Raw genomic sequence first — 22,146 nt, forward strand, 5'->3', positions numbered from 1 at the left:
CTTCCACATTGCTTCGAGGGTAGCGGGCCTACTTGTCACACGATGAAAATCATAGTCTAGCAAAGTCTGATGCCGCAAATTGTGGTCCATTGTCTGTGACCAAGACCTCAGGGACTCCATGGTTTGTGGAAATTGCTTTAAGTCTCTCCATGACAGCCGTTGTAATTAGAGGTGCACCGATTGACCGGCCAGAGACCGGAATCAGATGGTTTTCCGTATGACTGGCTGGACCGGTTACCGGCCGGTCAGTCTTGCATCTCGCCGATTCCAAGGTAAGATAAACGCAGAGGCCGTAAGCAAAATCTCGGAATAAGCTGGGGCAGGTCGTCAAGTGGTCTTGAACCTAGCAAACTGACCAACGGCTTATGATCGGTTCTGATCACAAAATGTAGTCCAAGGAGGTAAGTTTGAAACCTTTCACAGGCCCAGGGGATTCCAAGAGCCTCCTTCTTGATTTGGGTTTACCGCTTCTCTGCTGGAGTCATGCTCTGTGAAATAAAGGGTCAACCGCATTACACAACGTTCCCTTCAGCACCTGTGTTAAGCACTTCTGTAAGTGCTCTGGTGCAGATGAAATGCCAAATGGTAGGTGATGAAAGCAATATCTACCAAAATGTTTAATAAAGGTAGTAAATGGAGCTATGTCTCTGTATAATGGGACCTGTCAAAATCCAGCAGTAGCACTCTGTTTGGAGAAAACTGGTACACCTGCCAGTTTAGCCAGCATTTCATTCACGGCAGGGAGGATGTGTCTCTCTCTGCAAACACAACTGTGAAAGATCCCCAAAGATATGGACTTTGTCATTTGGTTTAGATACAATGACCTTACAGGAGCACCATTCAGCCATTCTCTCTGACAGTCCATGATCACGTATTCCAAAGACTAGTCTCTTATCAATTCCTCCTGAAGAATTCCGTACTGACTATCTCTGCTAGTTTGTAAACTGCAGTAATGAATGCTTCGGCTGTTTCACCGGGCTCTTGGGAACTTTTGAGAAGTTAGCCCTCTCATTGAAAACAAAATGTTTCTCAAAAGCATCCTTGACCTCACTGGAGTTCTTTCTGTCTTCGTCTGTCAGAGGCAGAGTACTCCGTTTATCATCCGCTTTATCACCCATTGTGTAAATAAGCAAGTCACTGAGACCCGCAGCTATGAGGAATCGCTGGAATCTGCAAATCCAATTTGGCCAACTGCCAAAATCATTAAAGTCAAAGTTCTCGGATGGGCTTATGGAGAACAGCGTATCCATTTTAAATGTTTCCCTTTCTATCATTCGGCATCGGGACTGTTTTCTGCTGCTTTTCTTATTTTTCATGGGGTTCCTGTCTCTCTCTCTCGATACCTCGCTCGGAAAGACTCCCAACGATTGATACGGTGTGGCCGACATTTGTGAAAGGTACATCTACTTCTAACACTATGTTATGGTATTATATTAATCTTGTTAAGGAACGGACAGTAGACCAGTGGGTGCCATAGAAAGCAACTTTTACTGACCTCAACACACACAATGTACAACCAAACTTCTTATCACAACAATGATAACAGGATTAGTTTTCCTTTTTTTCTTGCTTTAGGGCATGAAAAACAAGATTTTTTTTCCACTTCAGTTGACATTTGAAACTGTGATTAAAACCTATACATATATAAGTGGCTTTTTGAGATGTGTACAGTGTCCAGTATAGTGACTTCTATGCATGAATGGGTTAAGCACTGTATATGCAGGATTGCGACCAGGAACCTGACAGGTTTGGTAAACCACTGAGATTTGAGTTCACATGGATCCTAATGTCTGCGTTATGTATGTAGTTTGAGTCCTCTGGGATCCTTTTTGGGAAATGGGACTCATTTTGGCAAACCAGAACAGAGATGCGAACCAGGATCTTCCTGTTACTGCTAGAATCTTCTGCCTACTAAGCTCCCAGTCTAAGATCTTCATAATGCATTGTAATTTGCATGGTGTCTAAACCTGGATGACTGCCACCCTGGTTTTATTGGGATAGTTGGCAAAGACAAGGGATAAGCTGGTTTCTTATGTGGCTGAAGAAAAACGCAGTCCCAACAGGGTGTAGGATCTACCTGTTTCAGCTCCATGTACTGTAACTCCATGTTTTTAAATGTAAGAGTTATTCCTAAATGTTCCCAGTTTTTAAACATTTATCCTAAATGTATATTGCAGGTTATTTACAACTAAATGACTAGGTACACCCTTTATGGTTGGCTGTGGATCACCAAAGACAATAATTGTGTCCCTCAGTTTGTAAAAACAAACAGAACATGCATTTACAGTAGAACACCATGTAGGTCAGGCAAACTGGCAGCACAGCATATAAAAAAGACACAGTTTTAAAAGTTAATGCGTATTTGGTGTGATAGAATATCTTATCGCTCATGTGCAAAATTGGATCAAATCCTAAAACTCTAAACGTCATGTTTAAAACGCAAACTTGGTGCCTACTGAGGGAAACGTGACAATCTATAGTTCAGCAAACTCCCATGCACCACAAGGTCCTTCTATGTAGAAAAGTAGACCTACCGCAACAGGACACTTTACCAAAAATGAACGTTTTTATTTTGAAGGAAAAAAGATTCTTCAAATTTCTGCTTTTAAACATTCTTAGATGCCTGCTTGGTTTTCATTATAAATGTATTAGTGTAAATGCATTTTACATTCATTATTACCACCTGCAGGCCTGGTACTAGGCTGGCTTGACTGTGGGGGCAATGACATATTCTGGTTGGGCACATATATAATCATTGCTGTTCATTGCATCCATCATTTTTACATTTCTCTGTAATTAAATTGACTGATCAATATTTAATAGATATTACCGTATTTATTAAGTTTATTAAATAAAATACAAAATAATTTAGAAATTATTAAATAATAAAAAAAAAATGATTACTAGAATTGTCAGCTGGTTTAGGAGGGGCCCAAGAAAAATCTGGAGGGGCACTGCCCCCCCTAGACCCAGCCCTGGGATCATCTATCTCAATTCTTAACATTATAAGCTACAGTTTTTGTCCATTAATCGAAAAGTTGCCATGTTAAACCAAAATTACATTGCAGGGGGTACGGCACTAAAGCCAGTAAGGCCCTATTTTCACCTTCCTTGTTTCCACTCACTTCAACACCTCTACGCAGCTAATTGGGTTTTCAAAGCTAACAGATGCTTCACACCGCCCCCATATTTACACTGGAAAAATGGGTCGCTTTTGGAACTACAAGAACATCCCAGTAGAAAGCATTTGCAGAGGGTAACTTCTCACACAAAAAGGTCATCCTTACAAAATGTGTTTTGTTGATTCCAATGCTGAGCTGGTATACATCATGAAAGAGGAATGTTCCAACTGGTGCCAAATAATGATGATGATGGGCATAAAATGCAGAAAATCTGGACATGTATGTAAATGACTGTATAAAGCAATCTGTTTGTGAATATCACTTCACCATAAAATGAGTTTTTTTACTACACAGCACAGCTTAGACATTTGAAATCTGGTGTAATAACCGCTAATAAATATTTGAATATTTGCTTAATCAATTGAATTGTCAAAAAAATATGTACAATATTCTGGGCTGTGATGTTAGGGTCATCAGTGTGATTGGCGTCGTGCTGCTATGCAGTTGCTAGGGTGTTCAGATTTGTTTGGAATAGAGCACGTCTCTATGAATAAGTTAGGATGTTCTGAGTGGTCAGTAGAGCCCACCTTCTATTCCCCTTTTTGGGGGGAGATTATAGACTCTCCATTGTGCTTAGAAAAGCATTTGCTAAAGAGCAAGCAGTTAGTCTGTTACGGTTGGATTTTACTACATAATGCACCAGGCATGCTGTAAAAAGATCAAGAAAATAAAAATCAGCAGCAGGATATCTGGGCTATTGCAAGATCTGGAAACGAGATTAGGATAACTTTTCGGTTTGTGTGCGGTTGGAGGATCTGAGATCATATCTTAGATCGAAGAGTGTGTCCAGTACCAGTGTGTCTACAGTTACGGTTTCCCACATTTGCATTTTCCAGCAGTGGTCCAAGGGCAACAAAGGGATTAGAGGAACTGCCGGCCTAGAGGGCGAGAGCATCGGAAAGATTGCTGAGTGCCAGGCCGCAGTGAGACGGGAGACTGCCTCCTACTGTGGAGGTGAAGGGAACGCGCCACCACAGGCAAAACAAATACACAGAACAGTGTAAATAAATACCATGGGAGGGAAACACCATACCTGCTGCCTCCAAAGATCAGCAACGTTCTGAGTGAAGGTCATTTTCGGGCCTCTGCTAGCAGGTTTTCTGTATTCCCAGCACATTTATATTTGGCATCAACAGGGCATCCTATTGTTTGGTAGACTATTCAAAATAAACTTTATTTTGGAAATTGTTTTAATTGCGTTCCAATATACATTTATGGGGACACCAGGAAAGTGCCGGTTAAATAAAACCCAATTTACAAATGAGAGGAATGTGGTTTGGAATTTGAGCTTCCAAACTAAGATCATTGAGATATTATCATTCATACAGCACAGCCTGTACTTCCAGGCAGTGATAGTTCCTATTTTGGTGAAAAGAAAATGGAAAAATGTATATTTACTGGTTTGCTCATGACAGTATGACTCTTTGGTCCCAACCTCTTATATATGTGATAAATGAATCATAAAATAGCTTGTGGAAAGTTTTGGCAGCATTTTCAAAGGCTTTTTGACCAGAATGTTAAAGGGATATTTCATTCAAAAATTTAAATTCTCTCATAATTTACTCAACGTCAACGTAAAGATATTTACACTGTAAACATTGTTAAGCCTGTAACAAAAACTTTGTACTAATTCCCCCTAGCTTTTTCCAAGCAGCTGATGTGAACTAAATTTACTGAGTAACTACGAAAAGAAAAAAATTATTGATCCAACACATTCTACATTCTCTCAACTATGACTTTAAATCCACCCAACACAGAAGGTTGAGTTTTCATTTATCTACCTTTTATTATTTTATTACAACGGATTACTGGGAAATCGTGGGTTAATCGTGATAGCTGCCCACTGCTCCGGGTGTACGTATGTTCACCACTTGCTGTGCGTGTGTTCACTAGACACTGGATGGGTTAAAAGCAGAGGTCACATTTCGGGTATGGGTCACCATACCTGACAAATAGGTCACTTTCACTTTCATAAACACTTCAAAACAGAACACTGGTCAAACAGTTGTGTTGAAGACTTTTTTAGTGGAGGCAGAATTATGTTATGCACTTACCCGTCAAAACTGAACACAAACCTTGATCATGGTGAACATTAAATAAATCATTTAAAATCAAATCTATATACATCAAGCAACTAATATTTTCAACATCAACAGAGTTAAAAATGTCTGCAAACTCTAGAAGGGTACTATTTTTAGGAACTGGGTAAAAAACGGATTGAACATGTCGCAGTGCATGCTAGGAATGTTCTGTTTGTTCAGATTATACAGTTTGTTAAATTGGGCAAACTTTTTGCCACATTTTGGACAAAAACTTAAATATCTAAGTCCAATAAACAAAAGAATCTTTGGTCGAGAAACTTGATTTGTTTTTGTTCATTGTTGGATTTTTTACCACGTAGAAGAATGTTAGTAACTGAGATTTCTGTGGCACCATTGACTATCATGTAGAAATAATTATTGTATTTTTTTCGTTCGGTTGAACACAAAATTAAATATTTTGAAGAATTTGGGGAAAGCAAACTGGTCTTTGACAGTTTTGACAGTTTGACTTTGGGCACCTTTGACAATCACTTTTATGGTAGTCATTGCTGCCCCAGAAATCTCAGTTGCTAACATTATTCCAAATACCTTTCTTTGTGCCTATTTGAGAGATGAAGAAAAGTAATCAATTTTGAAGATGAATGAGAAAGACACTTACAACATTTACATTTATGCATTTGGCAGACGCTGCGACTTGTTGTTAATGCATATTACATTTTGACACCACCATATCAACACCATAAACAGTACTGTTAGTTTATAAGGCCATGCTACTAGGAGGATTAAACCTACAGTAAGCAAAGGAGAGAATGAACAACACAATTGTTTTTAGACACAGGACATAGACAGTTATTGGTTAGTCATATAAATGCGGAACAGGTATGTTCTGAGTTTTTTTTTTGTTTAAGGATGCTGCAGTTCGGGCACAGGCTGGGAGTTCATTCCACCACAGGGAAAACAAATGACTAGAAGTATTTGCAAGCGATTTGGTGCCATTCTGTGATGGAACAAACAGGCATTGCTCAATTTCAGACTGTAGATGACGGGAGGGGATATAGACCTGGAGCACTGAGGGGTGATTTAAAAAGTGTCAAAGGGGAGAGCAGATGATGCACAGTCAGTATAAAGCTCCCGCAAATTGCCTTTGCATTCCACCAGCATACGATCCTGAGGCATCGGGCTGGCCTTGGCTCCATTTAAATCTGAGTCATCTAATTGAATTAGGCTAACCTCAAGTGCTAGGTTTGGGCAAGCAGGTGAAGGATTGCCCCGTGGAAACCCTCTGAAATACCCCAATTTTACCGGCAAAAGGCTTTCCTGGCTATTGCCACATTAATGAGCTAGATGCTAGGTCTTTTGCTGATATGCATTTGGGAAACTAATACCGCTAAAGGAACATGGTTCTTACCATGGCTTTGAGAAGATAAACACAATAGCGCAGACTCTTACATTCATCCTCATTTACACAGACATCCAAGCACATGCCAGTACAACCCACACTGTGTTTGGAGAACAATCTCCTCTGGTGAAGATGTAATCATTGGCTTAGGTGATGTATACAGTCTCCGAGAGGAAAAATATAGAATGGTCAAGATAATAACCTCGTGTTGTTTTTTTAACAGGTTATTTTCATTTACTGTGTGACAGTGCAGTTTGAAATGTAAAATAAGCCTGTAATTGAAATGAGGGTAGAACAGTGGGATGGGTTGTAATGTGTTGGCTGGGCAAACTTCTATTTCTCGACTTCTTTATGTAAGAACATTTTTTTACAGTTCTTTCAAAAAACTGTTTTTCGTGCTGACTGAAAGAAAGGTTATGCTTTATATCTATGCAACAGCTGCTCAACTAGCTTTTTTATTTTAAAGAGGACCTGTTTATTACTGTCACAAATGTTTAACAAATCACAGAGTTACTGTTGTGTTGATTTATGATAACGTAATTTTAGATATTTCTTTTGACTGCTCTCTCAGTTTGCCCTTCACTCAGCGGATGAACTGCTGCATTTTTTGTACGATTTTTTTGATAAATCACAGCAGGTCCACAGAATATCAAGGCAAAATCATAAATATTTTATGAGGTGTCTAATTTTGGCTAATATGTATGATCTAATTTTAGTATGATTTGCTTTTGCACCAGTGATGGTGGATATATTCAATAGCAATATTCAATATAACTTTTTCTAGTATTGTACATTTTTGAAGGACTCCGAACAAATGAATTCATGCAAATTAGCCTCGTAAAATTGTTACGAATTCCTGTGAGATCAGGTTGGTATGTCGTAGATGTTGTTGTAAGAATATGTATATATTCTACGACATAAAACACACCTGTTATAACCCGCTTATAATTTTACAGCTTTTAAGTGTTTTAAAATGGCAGTTGCTAAATGCGACTACAGAAATTGTCGGGGACGTTAAACGTGGAAGAAAATTCATTCACAGAGTAGTTATTTGTATTATCATGGAACATGTGTTTAATAAAGTTTGGAAGAATTGTCGGAGGCTTTGTGGTTGTGATGTTGTCGAGTAACTGTGCGTAGTCTGTTTATAGCCTCATATTACTTCTGATGATTGTATTTAGGTTTCCTTGGGCTTACTTGTAAAGATGATCTTGATAGACATAACGTGTTTGTGAATAAACATTTGTTGCTCACAGAGCTTATTTATTGCAATATTTCAAAAGTCTATTGAAGAAATCCATAGGCCTTTGATCGAAAGAACCAGTGTGGTGCTAACTTCTCAGTGGGCATACAAAAATATGTCATCCTCCGGCACTCTATTACTGCATGTTTATTGCTATCTGGCAGTCTTATGACACTTTTGCTTTAGTTATCATTCTGCAGTAATGTGTTGAACAACACATTTTCAATGTAATAAATAATGTTATATTTTTAAGAAATATGAAGTGCTAAAACAAGTGGCTTTTTCAGAACCTGGAATAGAGGAATAGAGGAAGGTTCGGGAACACTGTGTAATTCTGCAAAACCAGGACCACAACCACGCTTTACTGGGATGAGAAGTACAAAGTTTGATTTACGGACTTTTCTTGTGAACCAGGGCGCAGAATGCATGGTTGTCCAGTAGAAAAATATCTGTGTTCCAATTGTTGTAAAATAGTTGCTTGACCTTCTGTCTCTTGTGTTGACAACTAGATAAACATAACTTTAATGTTTTGTTTTTCTTGAATAAATGTTTGCGTTACAAAATCACACTAGAACATCAATTTGTTTAAATGGGCATCTGAACAGAGAATGAAAACATGCAGTTTTATGCCAAATGGATAAAAAATGAAAACACAAATAAAAGTATAACACAATCAAGTGGCCTATAGAGTGAAAAATGATTCTTGTGGTCCAGAATGTTGATACACATTTAATTATAGCTTCAAATGTCCTTTGGTTTTGACCAAACTGTCAAACTGAATTAGAAGACGAATCTTTACTTTAAAGGTCAATTACAAGTTTTTTTTCTTTTTTCCCCTATGCCTTTTTTAATTGATGTCAAAAAATGGTCCGGTCAAAAGGGATAGAGTTGGAAAAGCCTTGATGAAATAACAATTTGGATGACTGAATTTCACCCTGCTTTAAGTCACATGTCAGACCACTTCTCCAGTAAAAAAAGAACAAAAGCAGACACTCACGTTCAACTTGTTTCCATTAGCTAAGCCCTTTCTCAAGACAAAGTGTTTTATCATATAACGCGAAGGCCAAGGAGGGTGGGCCTTGAAATGACATCTGAGTCCACCACAACAATACAATTTCCAGGATTTTGCTACATTTGGAAATGTGACATTTCTACGAGTGTCTAAAAAAGGACGTTTCAAGGTTGTCCAGACCAAACCTCTTTTTTAGTCTGCTCAACACTTATTGGGACGTTTTTTTACCAGTATGAAGTCAGGGCTGTTAAATGGAAAACAGCTGTTGACTGAAGAGCACATTTTAAACCCTTTAAACAAAAAGGCAAATGGTGTGATGTTATGTTACTATTTAGGACTTCATGTACGTAAAAAACCTTTCATGTTTGAATGGCTGAATTTATAAAAAGATTGTATTGATATAATGGGTGTCATAGTGTAAATGTAGGCCTACTGTACGTTGAATGTTAAACACAGATTTTTGTAATTCAAGATATATTAACAAAACGTTTTAAAAAAGAGATTTCTAAAAGGAAGACACTTTTGTACACTATTTCAATCAAAGACATAGTACAAACCTCTAGTAAAGAAAACATCTAACCCTCGTGCAACAACTTTCACTTTAGTGTAAACTTCTCCATAATGCCATATTCCTAAAATCATAAACTGGAATATATTCTGAAACAAAATCAAAATGCGTTTGCATTTTTGTGACAGTTGCAATTTTACGGAGTCAGAGATTGAGTCTTTATACATATCTCGTAAGTATCACAATGCACTAATATGCAGTTACATAACAGCGCAATAATCCCTGTGTCATTGTATAAAAATGTAAAATACAGTTCATGGCTGGGAAGATATGTTTACGGTAAGCTAATTTTCCTTATCCACCCGCCAATGGCAGGTGTGGTAAAAAGTTAATTTTGGACTCTGAATTCATGCATAAAAAGTCTTTGTTGTTTGTAAACCAGAGCGCAACCTTCAGACACAAAAGAAATGTGGGGTGAACAGTAACCGAGGGTGCACAGGGTTATGTAAGCAGATGGGATTCATTTCCAGGCTTTCTGAACAGAACTTCGGCAATGATTGACAGGTCATTCAGCCACCAAACAAATTTGAGCTATAAACTAGCATAACATAAGATGTGGACTAGCCGCAAAATTTAAACTGCAGTTGATTTAGCAGATTCTCAGAGGCCAACCCTCTAAAAACAATGCAAACTTAGCTCAGAACAGTTTTGAATCCATCCAGAAGCACCACCCTCACATCGCATGCCTTGTACTCAAGTCAGCTGCCGGCTTCCCAGCCGGTCATTTCTGTAGAGTTTTTCATTTCTCCAGTTAGAGTTTAACTGGAGTGTATCCATTAAACATTCCACAGACAGGAAAAGCCAAAGGAACATATGTCAAAATGTCAGGGTGTAGCTACTGTATCCCTGTAGCGGCTCTTGGCTTTAGGTTGATGTATGCCGTTAGGCAACTAAATTTAAAGCTAATTACTATGACAGAGATAAAAGCAGACATCAACCCCCCTCCCCCACCATATACATATAACTGTGAACATTTTCAAGCTGTCATTATCATCAAAACTGTAATTGCAAGGTTTTGGTTATTTCAATAGGAGTTCTTGGGCAGGACACCCACAAAAATGGCATTTCTGAGGCCGCAATGTAAGACTAGTTTACAAAGCATGGGGGTCATACTTTTAGGGTGGCATAATGGAACAACATAATGTGTTTAGTTTGTATACTGATTTTTATTTTAAAAATCTGTATTATTATTTCGTGACTGCCACAGTATCTGAAAAGTGGTGTTATTCAAGTAGATTCTGTATTATTTGCTGTAAATACATTTTCGAATGTATACATTTTCAGACTTCATAGGCCTTTATTTTCCTGCAGTGCTGTAAAAATAAACTTCATTATTTACCGCAAACATAAACAGATGGTGAATTTCATTCCTTTGTTTTCAAAATAGAAATGAAAATAGTCACATGAGAAGCGATGCACATTGTATTTGTTTTTGAAGAAATGAATTACCAAATTTAATTTGAGTTCATCCTAGCACGGTCAAACCTCACAATTTTCTTGTCATAATTGTGTTTTATGCACTGGCAGAGCAGTCTATTGTTTTCTAAGGTTGTTTCTGCTGTATTGTGTGCATTGCACATTTTAACAAGCTGGCAACAAATTATTACTGTTGCAAAACTTGGTATAGTTCACATTGCACAAACGTTTTTGAATGTGACAGGCTTTGACTCGCAGGTCATTTTTTATTGCAACAGTTAAACAGTGTACTGTAATTGTCTTCGTTATGCCATAAATATTGTTTATGGAGTTTTGTAATAATCCCAGGGATGTACAGTCTGCCTTGTCAGTAATTGTCTTTAGCTGTGTGTGAACATAATTATAACTACTGGATGGATAAAAAGGATGGGATGAAAACGACAACAACTGAGAATGCATTGAACTGTAGATGTAAAACAAACCGTATTGTGCAGATTACTGCAAATCAAGAATCCGTATGAAGTTTGCAAACCGGTTGTGTGAGTATTCTTTTCTGTTATACCTAAGCACATGTTAAACTAGCTCATGGTGCACTATACTGTTGCTTTGGTATCTGAAAGTGTTCTTTTAAATTGTCAGAAGTCAATGTGAGGGCCTGCACATGCATGCTTGGCACTGGAGAAAAGGCCATAATGGGGTACCGCAGTTTGAAAAAACACAAAAAAGAGGAAAGAAAGTGTAATATTTTTAGTTCTAAATTACAACGTTGGAACTGTTGCTTTGCTCAGCCGACTGTCCGGGGACTGGAATGGCATGATGGGAGCACACGCACTGCCAAACTCCACCCTGGCCCCCTCCCTCTGTCCACTCTGTGCCGCTCCTCTCCCCCTTTTGCTCCAAAATCACATACTGTGCCCCTTATTTCTGCTGTTCCCCGTCCCTCAGCTGGATCTCATCGGCAGTGGCAGAGAGAGTCATTCTTAACCCGATGTGTGGTGAACCACTTTCATTAGTAGCAAGTGAGAGAGAAAAAGACATGTCATAGGATTGCTCCCCGCTGTCAGGACTGGATTCTTGAGAGTTACACAAAACAATTTCAGCAGTGCTGGTTGCGTGTCCAAGGTTCACAGAGCAGAGAAATCCCTCTCTAAACTCTACAGTTTAGTTCACATGAGGTCTTCAATAGTGTACGCCTGCAAACACCTACGTGTTTTTACATCTCTCAGAACCAATAAAGTAATTGCATGCGAGCCAAAGACCGGCACTGCTTAGCAAAACTCCCACCTTTTTTATCACAATAGTTCTCTGCTTTGTCAAACTGGAGGACAATCCTGCACAAGCCTTCTGCAAATGCTTCATTTTAGAGACATTTTTAACTATTCACTAGCTAATTTAGTTGTAAATTTACTTTTAAGCACCGCGGAGTGGTTTGAGTCTGAAAGTTTGACCCTGTGTCCTGGGTACAGGATCTTCCACTACTCTGTGGGCACCAAAAGTACACGGACACCAAGGTTTACAATCAGTCGTGCCAAAATATCTGGCGACAGATGCAAAAACAACTAGTCTTCATCGGCTGCTCTTAAGTTTTTATTATAATGGGATTTTATATCCTTGCCGCAAAGTCCCACTATAAATTAGATAATGTCTACATCTCTTTACACCTCTTTTAAAACGAACAAAGGAGGAAAAGCACTATTTTAGTATTTTAGTTACGAGACAAAATTACTCAGCTGTCGTTGTGTAATGCAGAATCTCAAGAAGCCACTTAAACGGTCATTTAAGATTTTTTGCAAGCCAGTTCATGATATCACTACTATTGTTGGAAAGGAAGCTGTCTTGCAGCAACTATAATCCTGCATGAGTAGGTTTAAATGCTTGTTAGAAGAAAGAAAAGAGCGGTAAAGTAACAAAACAGCCTGTAAGTAGAAAGAAACGCTGCAAGTTTTAATTAAGTACACTCGTAAAGTGTATTTTTAACCCAATGCATGTACTCTTAGCAATCCAGCTGGTTTTGAAGTCTTAATATATACTCGCTTTTGTTTTTTTGAAGACTTTCAGTTGCAGTTCAGATGATGAGGAGGGTACGAGGGGGTAAGTGCCAGTTAAAGCGTCTTAAATTGATGGGAAAGAAATGCACTGCTTAGCAGGTATTCCGTGTCCATTTCATAAGTAAGGGGAGGGGATGCTGGAGGATGGATTTCAGAGGGCTTGCGATGGCGAGGCTCGGGATTGGTGGACGCTGCTGTTTGGCATGGCCCCCTGCCAAGCACTTATGTCTTTATATACTGTAAACAGATGACCAACCAGTCCCGAGTGTGTCTCTGTGCTAACCCTCTGGCTCTCTGCACCTTCTCTCTTCCCTTCTTCATCCTCTTGTCTGTGCACCTTCACTGCCTCTGGAAAGCCTCAAGACTTTCAACAAGACCGGGCAAACCAGCGAACACATCCTCCTTCATAAAAAGTCTTGAATTTTTTTAGGGAAACCACCAGTCAAGCCTTTAGCTGTTTGCAGTGCCGGTGTGGGAGAAAGAAACCATGGCTCAACAGATGTTGCTCTTGACGGTGGTCTCCATGTGGCTTTTCACCGGGTACTTCCTGGCAGAGGCGACATATTACAACCACCATATGTACAACCGCTTCCGTGCGCACAATCACCATGTCAACATGGACAATCAGCTTCCTCCAGAAGTTCCGGTGGTGGCAAAGCCAGTGGTGTCCCCGCGGATCAACTTAAGTCGCACCTTTTATGGGATCATGTTCGATGCTGGCAGCTCTGGGACTCGCATCCATGTGTACAGGTTCATTCAAAAAGACCCAGGTAAGTCTCAGCAAGTTCTTTCCTTGTGCCCCTTTTTTTGCACTTGTGCAAGTCTAGATATTTGCTTTTCTCATAGCTAGGATTTGCATATTTCCATTCCAGATCGGTAGCTCTTTTAGTCCTGAGTCACATTCATGCTTCAGCTTAGCCTACACTATGAACTCAGAATGATCTTGAAGAGTCCCTCCTTGTAGACTCTGTGAACGGCTGCCCTCTCTAACTCTCTCTCTCGCTCTCTCACTCCATCCTAACTAAGACTGTAGCTCAAAGTACCATTGCTTACAGTGCCTGTGTTTGACTTGGGCTCATTCGCTGCATGGTGTGAGGCAAACAGAAACACAGGGGTGGGAGAAAGGAAAGAGAGACGGAGAGTAAATTGCATTTAATAAAATTGCAACCTTAAGCAATCTGTTAAAAATTATGGGTTTGGGCCGATAATACTGTAATCGGTTATACATACCCATCAAATGGAGACGTGGCATTACTCCTGATGAGGTAAACTTTTGGTCTGCAGGAACGCTTAATTTGACTGTCTGGAAAAATCTTGGTGGTCGCCATTTGTGGTAAACATACAATAACCAAATGTCTTTGCTCATGCACAATAAACTCTGGAGTTAAGCTGCCTACATCACTGCTAATGTGCACCTTCTGAAGGCAGATGTCTTCAATTGTCCACTGACATTTCTGGTATTCTCTCTGTCCCACAGCTGAGCTCCCAGTACTGGACCATGAGATGTATAATGCCGTAAAGCCTGGACTGTCACAATATGCGGAAAAGCCTGATGTGGTGAGCCGCTAGCTTTCTCATAACATCATGAAGGAACATGCTAGTTCTATTAAACTCTAATGGCTTTGACTGTTTCCACCACAGTATCGTCTTAACATACAGACAGAGGAAGCATATAATTTTTTCAATATTTCCCCCCACAATATGATTAAGAACACCATAAATACTATACTCAGCAATATGGAATTTGAATCCAGACTTTGCAATCATTCATTACAGTAATTTAGCTTTGACCATATTTATGTATTTATTTATTTTGATGCACTTTAAAACTGCTTAAACCAGTGGTTCTTAAACATTTTCGTTTTAAGGCCCCCTTTTTTTAAAGTGCACCCCCCAAATAAAAACTAATAACCTTAAACTTACAATTCTAATTCAACGAAAAACATATTCAGTTATACAATACTGGACCATAAATTATAAATTTGGTTGGTGGTCTTATTTTTCTGAAGATTGATATCATAAAATGTGTATTTCATAAATTGACACAAAATCTGCCCCCAGGTTAAGAATAACTGGCTTATACAGTTTTCCTATCCTAGTTGAAGAATTGTAATTGAAGAATTGTGCTTTATAAAGTTTTTATAATCTCCTTGGCAGGGTGGTGAAACTATTAGGCAACTGCTGAAGGTGGCAAAGAAGACAATTCCTAAAGAGTTATGGATACAGACACCTGTGGTTCTGAGAGCCACTGCCGGCTTGCGCATGTTGACTCCAGAAAAAGCCAAAGTCCTGTTGGATGAGGTAAGGATTCCTCCCTTTCTCACTTCCTTGCTTTCTTTCTCAGACAAGTTGGTAGATACACCAACCATCCCAAAGCGAAACAAACCACATTGTGTGCAAGACAGAGAGAAAGAAAGACAGGAAGCTAGTGAGAAGACAAACCAATACAGTGCAAAAGCAGCTGTTCTGAGGCTGTCTGGAGCCTCAGGGAACTAAATGGCTTTTGAATGATCATATTCCACGCCACCACACCGGCCACACTTGTGGTTTCCAGCTGGCTTGGTTTTAGACAAATTCGCCCAAGATTGATTCAGTGCACTTCCCGTTGACTCCAGATGAAAAAAAGCAGTCGGCTTGATTTTTCATGTTGTAACAACCAAATGGTTTATTTTGTTTTTCTTCTTTTATAGTCTATATTACAGAGGAACACACGAGTCATGAACTTTTAAAATATATTACATTATTCTCACTGTAGAGACGGCGTCCTTATTCAATGTCTGGTTTACTTCCATAGGTGAAAGAAGTTTTTGATGACTCTCCCTTCTTTGTGCCAAACAACAGTGTCTCCATCATGAATGGAGCCAATGAAGGTACTATAACATTCTTCTTATTATTTACAAAATATCTCTTTATTTTACACAAACGCTAATGAAGTCCAAATGTTAAGTAAAATGGCAATGCACTTTACGCTACCTCTCTTTTCCTATGTGTCTGTTATTGTGATAGTGGCCTGAGCCTTTAATATAGCTGTCTAGATTAATCCTCGTCTGGAAGCCTCCCACACTCAATATAAAATAATCCACACTTTTAATTTAAATTCACATGCACTTTCATGCAAAGTCAATCTCAATACAGGACAAGGATGCCGTCGGTTTATGAGGTGTGACTAATTTTACATCTCAGACATGTGCAATTACCTGGGCTGGTCCTTGATGACCCCCATATATTTTTTATGACAAGACAAATTTCTTTTTAACGAAGAAACCTGCAGAGCATATAGAAATAGTATATTCTTTCACTGGGATCACTGGAGCAACAAATGCTTAAATTTTTAATAATGTCCTTTGTCAAATTGATGCTTGTTGCTGAAATATTGTGGTGTGTTGATACATAAAAGTTCAATAGATTCTCTCTTCTGCAGGGGTCTTGGCATGGGTTACAGTAAACTTCCTGACAGGTAAAATATATGATAATGAATACGCAATAATGATAAATTGATACCCCTTCGCCTGACAGTACCTAAATACTGACTCTTTTGATTTTTAGGTCATTTGTATGCTAAAACAAAAAGAACTGTTGGGATCCTGGATTTAGGGGGAGGTTCAACACAGATGACCTTCCTTCCTAAATTAAAGGTACAATATTAAAACAAACCCAATGTTGACATACTACTGGACATATTTCAAAGTTTAACACTGTTCTCCTTTCTTTCACAGAAAACAGTGTTGAATGCTCCTCCAGACTACATTGCCAAATTTGACCTGTTCAACGCAACTTACGAGCTGTACACCCACAGGTCAGAAAAGCTGACAAAACACTTTTTTTGAAAGTTTTATCAGTTTGTGATTAGGTAAAAAATATGCTTTTCCACTCATTTGTCATTTAGTTATCTTGGAAATGGACTCTTTGCAGCCCGACTGGCAACTCTTGGTGCTCTTGGTTCAGATGGTAATCATCATAAAAATGTATTTCTATTTTTAACGGGATGTTTAATAATGCATAACGATTATTAATATCATGTTGTTTTCTTTCACAATGCTTAACCATCAGATCTTGACTGGAAAGTTTTTAGAAGTTCTTGTTTACCTAAAAAATTTAGTGAAGAATGGACCTTTGGTGATCACACCTACAAAGTCAGTGGAATACCAGATGGTAAGTTAACTACAATGAATCATTCCTGAAAAAATCAAAGTTGTGGTCTATGTATGTGAATTTTATTAATGTTAAATAATATATGATATTAATACTGAAAAATATAATATAAAATAAGTGTAAGTTCCAGTGGTGTGTTAGGGTTCTGTCTAGGGGTCAGGGGGGCAAAACCTAATGCAGGGTTAGACGTAACTGTTACTGTACGGATAGACTGTCTCCTGCGATTTCGTGGAAAGTTTTGGTGCCGTGAAAGTTAATGTCTTCATATAATTTTCTCGATTTCGAAGTTGAGAGTCAAATCCAGCCTTATATTATATTATTAAAATATAATTAAACCCACCCATGGGGATAATTATAACATTTGCACTTCAGTGCACAAGTGTTCATTTGTAGCAGAGTTGTGTACAGTATGATTAATATGATTAATCTTACTTATATCTAACTAAATATTTTTAAATGAGCCAAAACCAAAATGCATTAAGTTGCGCCCCTACCCCTATTTAGCATCATTCTCAGCTCAGAAGAAATACTAACATAACAAACAAAATATTTAAGGTGAGAGAAAATAGTATGTTCCTCATTAAATGATTCAACGTTTTCTTACCAGACATGTTGCCAAAATAAACCGGTTTAGTCAGATGCTTGGCATTTAGCCTGCTCCTTTCTGCAATTCGCTTGCGGCTTCATCTTGGCTGCACACCACACTGTGGTCCAGAATAGCTATGAGGGGCTTTGTTAAGTACTCCATATGACTTCTGACTGGTAGACCTGACAAGCCAGCTAGCTCACCCCAGACCGTATTAAAGCTGCTTATTTTGGAGTTTTCCTCTTCCTGAAAAGTTTGTGGCAATCCCTTAAATTGGCATCATTATGTAGTGAGAAGGCTGTCTCCTGAAACGCACATTTTACATTCAAGATTCCTCAGGTGTTTAGTTTTGTGAATGGCCAACCGTTTCCCAAATCTATATTTACGTGAATATCATGCACTAGGTTAGGGTTGCCTCAGACATCACACACATTGACACTGCCCACAATCCAATTTGATGTATACTGCACAATAAAAAATGACCTCCCTACATGATAAAGAACCTTGTTAGTCATTTGTGCAAGTAGTTTAGTACGACATATTGTTTTGAAGATAAGTGCCCTCTAGCTATCATAAAAAACGACAGCATCGTGTTGCGGCTGATGTTATAAAATAATATTTAACCGTCGCTATTAATCAAAATGCAGGTTCCAGAATGCATAATGCGTGAACTTTTAACACGGTCCCTTACCCACCATTTTTCCAATAGTAATTTAGCTAAACATGCTTTTACATCTATTGCACTTGGCAGGTGCTTTAGATAAGGAACTTAAAATGCATTTATACATTACGTTCACTGGGATCAACTAAACAATTTTTGCACTGATAGTGCAAGGCTGACTTGAGCTACCAAAATTTCTCAAAAGCAAACAGATTCAACTAAATTGTCAACTTTACTGTCAGGTTATGCAGGGTACAAGCTGTGCTATCAAGAGGTCTTGCGGGTAGTGAAAGGGATTGTGCACCAGCCCTTGGAGGTGAAGGGAAGCAGCGTCTTCTATGCCTTCTCCTATTACTACGACAGAGCTGTGGATTCTGGTCTTATTGGTGAGTGGGGTTACATTCGGGAAAAGGTTCAAAGCTTTTATACGTCATTGTTTTTCGAATGAATATTGAGCATGCTGTCTCAATGTTTAGATAAAGACCGCGGTGGCACTGTGGAAGTCAGGGACTTCAAAAAGAGAGCCAAAGAAGGTAAGACTTTGGATGTTCTCCCATCTTGCGAAGCACATTCAGGTCAAAGTCCTGCCGCACACATTGCACAAACATAAACCCTCGGTGCTTATTTGCATTTGAGGCTCTCGACAATCACACTGGCTTCACAAAATGATAGCCTTGCCACCACATAAACACAGGTTGCACCTCTCCCACACAAATACTTTTGCCTGTGTGTGTGTTGATCTTCTTTTGCAAGCCTCCAATCTCAGCATTTCCATGCCCTTGGAATAGAGAAATACGTTATGCACTGCCATACTGTGCTCAGCACATGCTGCTCAGCACAATGACAACACATTCACCAGTTTAACACCTGAAACTGATTCACAAAATCTGGCTCATTTGGAACAACATGTCAAGCAATAAATGTCCACGGACAAGATTTATCACTAGGGGGAATTGGTTGGCAATTTATGTAAGGCTTTCATTTGTACGTTGAGACTGTCACATGGCCTTGATAAACCACATCTGGCATAATAGTCATCCATGGCACCTGCCCTGTGGGCACCCCGTTCTTCACAGATCCTGAGACAACACCTGATGCCGATATCTAACCGAAGGCAGACAGGCCTTAATGTCACACCCTGTGCGGGAACACTTGGCACTGTTCCTCCCCTCTCGTGGCTTGGCGCACAATCAACACATGTGCACGACCAAGGCTGTGAAATAGTTCTTTCACACCTTCCACATTTTCTCAAACTTTCACAAATCAGCTTGTCAGCTTGAGGAAAAACAAAACATTGCGAAGACGTGTTTCACAAGGATGTGCCAGACGGTTGTAGCAAACACAGTACTGGTGCCTCAACGTCTTACAAAATTTTTCCCAGACCCTGACGAAAAGCCGCCTGACAATCGACAGTCAGGGCCTCATGCGACACTACCCTTGACTTCTCAGTTAAAAGTGTAGCTTGAGCATCGCACTTTAATGCCTGATCTTTATTTCAATACTTTCAGGGTGACAAAATAACACATTTTTACTTTTTTTAAGTCTGCAATAAGATGACCAAATACCGTCCGATCAGCCCTTACTTGTGCATGGACATGACTTACATCACCTGCCTATTGAAGGAGGGATTCGGGTTCAAGGATAGCACTGTTCTGCAGGTGAGTCCAAAATAATAAATATAAAATACTGAAAACGTTTAACTGAAAATACACTGTGGCAACGGGGCAAAAATAGGCGTCAAACCTGTTTACAATATTTTGTGTAAATAAGTAAATTGTGACCCTAATCTAACATCCTCTGGCAGATAAAGATTACTTTTTTTGCGGACTGACATTACGTTACCACAAATTGGGCCACGTTCTGACATTTCTATGAATCATGTCTTTGCAGCTAGCTAAAAAGGTCAATAACGTGGAGACAAGCTGGGCGCTCGGTGCTACCTTTGACTATTTCCGCAACCTTAACATCCATTAAGGCTGCAGTCTTGTGGCTACCAGCAGTAAGGGGACCAAGGACCAAATCTCACCTGATCGAGCAACCCCATCCTCTTTTCCTAAACTCTTCAGTGAGTTTCAGACATGCACTGCAGCCCTGTACCACCATCCGCAACCAAACCCCCAGAAAACTGTTCACAAAGAGATCGCTATATTTTTGTAAAGACACCCAGGGAAGCCTGCCCTTTCAACTGTACGTTCACATGTTTCTCCTCTCGTCTCTCTCGTCGGAGACACTGTCTGTCTACTTTGGAGGTTTCAATGTTAAGAGCAACCATTCACAGCTGTTCCGGATGCTTCATTTATGTTGTTTGGGATATTTGTAAAAAGCATTGTGTTGAGTAGTATTGCTTTATTGTCTTTTACAGTAATCTGTAGGTAGTAATGCTTGTACAGTAGTGTAGTACTGTGTTGTGTTGGGTTATGATCAATTATGATGACAACTGTGTCTTTGGCGCCCTTATTCTAGCACGTTACACTTTAATAGGGATTGGATCATATTATCAGCTCATTTGATGAAATCATGAATGCGCGTCTTGAGGTTTAGAAGGTCTGCTGTGGAGTTGGAGAACATCTTAGGTGGACATTCTCTAGGCGAAATGCTATAGGTGCTTTATACATTTTTTGTTGCTTTTTTATTATACTGAATGGCATACAGTACGAGTAATGATATGAGTGCACTGCAGCCATCGTCAATTAAACAGGCACACTATAAGTACTGTCAGTATTTAGATGAAATCTAACTCAAATGACTACTTCCTGAAGTTAAACGTTTATGGTACTGTATGCTAAATTTACTCATTGGACTCATTAGAACAAGGTCTTCTGGAAACACAATGTTTAAGTGGTAAATGTTGTATGGACATACCCTGAATGATTTAGGAAAACAGTGTGAGAAGGGAAAAGCCTTTGCTCATTTAGCGTCATGTCATGCTAAGTGTGTTTTGTGAATTATTGTACAAATATTTATTACATATGGATACTTTACTCCATATAGAGAATAGTGCAGTGTTGCATTAATGTTGCTTGTTAATTTTAGAACTTCTTTAAACCAGCAGCAGTATACCATGATACAATATGTGTATTTACTACCAATGTATATATCAGCTATAAGCGTAATCAATGCGAGTCTGCATCTTTACAGACACTTGTTTGATATGAACAATTATTATTTTTGCCTTTTTGGGTATTATTATCTGCAGCAAATGCTATAAATATGGCTATGCTTGTCAAACAAATGTCACTCAATGTTGTGTATGAAGTAATACTGTACATGTATGAATAATAAAAAAAGAAATACATAAACTTTGTTGATTCTTATCATTCTCATTTTATAAAAACATGTTAATCCATATAGAGGAATCTTTTGACAACCGTATTGACTTCCACTGCCGGTCTGCTGAAGCATAATTAAATTTTAACTGCATATAACTAATAGATAGACTTCTTTAAATAAAATAAACCCTTTTTCAGTCTTTGCAATACTGTAGGATACGCTTATCTGATAAATATTTGTTCAGCAATATTTGGAATTAATGGAAGAAATGTACAATTTGCATGAGGGACTTCCAGGATACCGTAGACTAAACCATAATTTGGCGCTAAATGTGCAATTATCGCAAATGTTTGTCATTTTTAGCAAGGTTAATTAGCACCTAAACGTGCTATTAGTCGATAGTTATCTAAAGGCCAACTAATCGATATAGTTTTATCACAAATATGAATTCATGACAACTTTATTTATTTTATTTATCTAAAAGGTTTGATTCCATCGTATGCTTATTCATAGAATCTTAACCTATGTAATATGGCAGAACATACAAAGCTGTTGTTAACGGCAGAT

At 38.8% G+C, this 22,146-nt stretch overlaps 1 protein-coding gene across 5 annotated transcripts; it reads left to right on the top strand.

Moving 5' to 3' along the window:
* Nucleotides 1–1,231: 1,231 nt before the first annotated feature.
* entpd5a (ectonucleoside triphosphate diphosphohydrolase 5a) lies at nucleotides 1,232–21,570 on the top strand. 5 transcript variants are annotated; one of them, XM_056768035.1, is made up of 14 exons: nucleotides 1,232–1,397; nucleotides 4,019–13,680; nucleotides 14,388–14,467; nucleotides 15,068–15,211; nucleotides 15,705–15,780; nucleotides 16,332–16,367; nucleotides 16,457–16,545; nucleotides 16,627–16,706; nucleotides 16,797–16,858; nucleotides 16,961–17,062; nucleotides 18,552–18,695; nucleotides 18,786–18,842; nucleotides 19,852–19,967; nucleotides 20,200–21,570. In XM_056768035.1, the coding sequence occupies exons 2-14, from the start codon at nucleotides 13,398–13,400 to the stop codon at nucleotides 20,281–20,283; spliced, it is 1,353 nt and encodes a 450-aa protein (XP_056624013.1). In that variant the 5' UTR covers nucleotides 1,232–1,397; nucleotides 4,019–13,397; the 3' UTR covers nucleotides 20,284–21,570. The 5 variants fall into 5 exon arrangements, with proteins under 5 accessions (XP_056624013.1, XP_056624014.1, XP_056624015.1 ...); XM_056768036.1 differs by having other exon boundaries at nucleotides 4,022–13,680; XM_056768037.1 differs by having other exon boundaries at nucleotides 12,913–13,680.
* Nucleotides 21,571–22,146: the final 576 nt, after the last annotated feature.

The sequence above is a fragment of the Triplophysa dalaica genome, chromosome 15, assembly GCF_015846415.1.
Source record: "Triplophysa dalaica isolate WHDGS20190420 chromosome 15, ASM1584641v1, whole genome shotgun sequence".
Taxonomy (NCBI): Eukaryota; Metazoa; Chordata; class Actinopteri; order Cypriniformes; family Nemacheilidae; genus Triplophysa; species Triplophysa dalaica.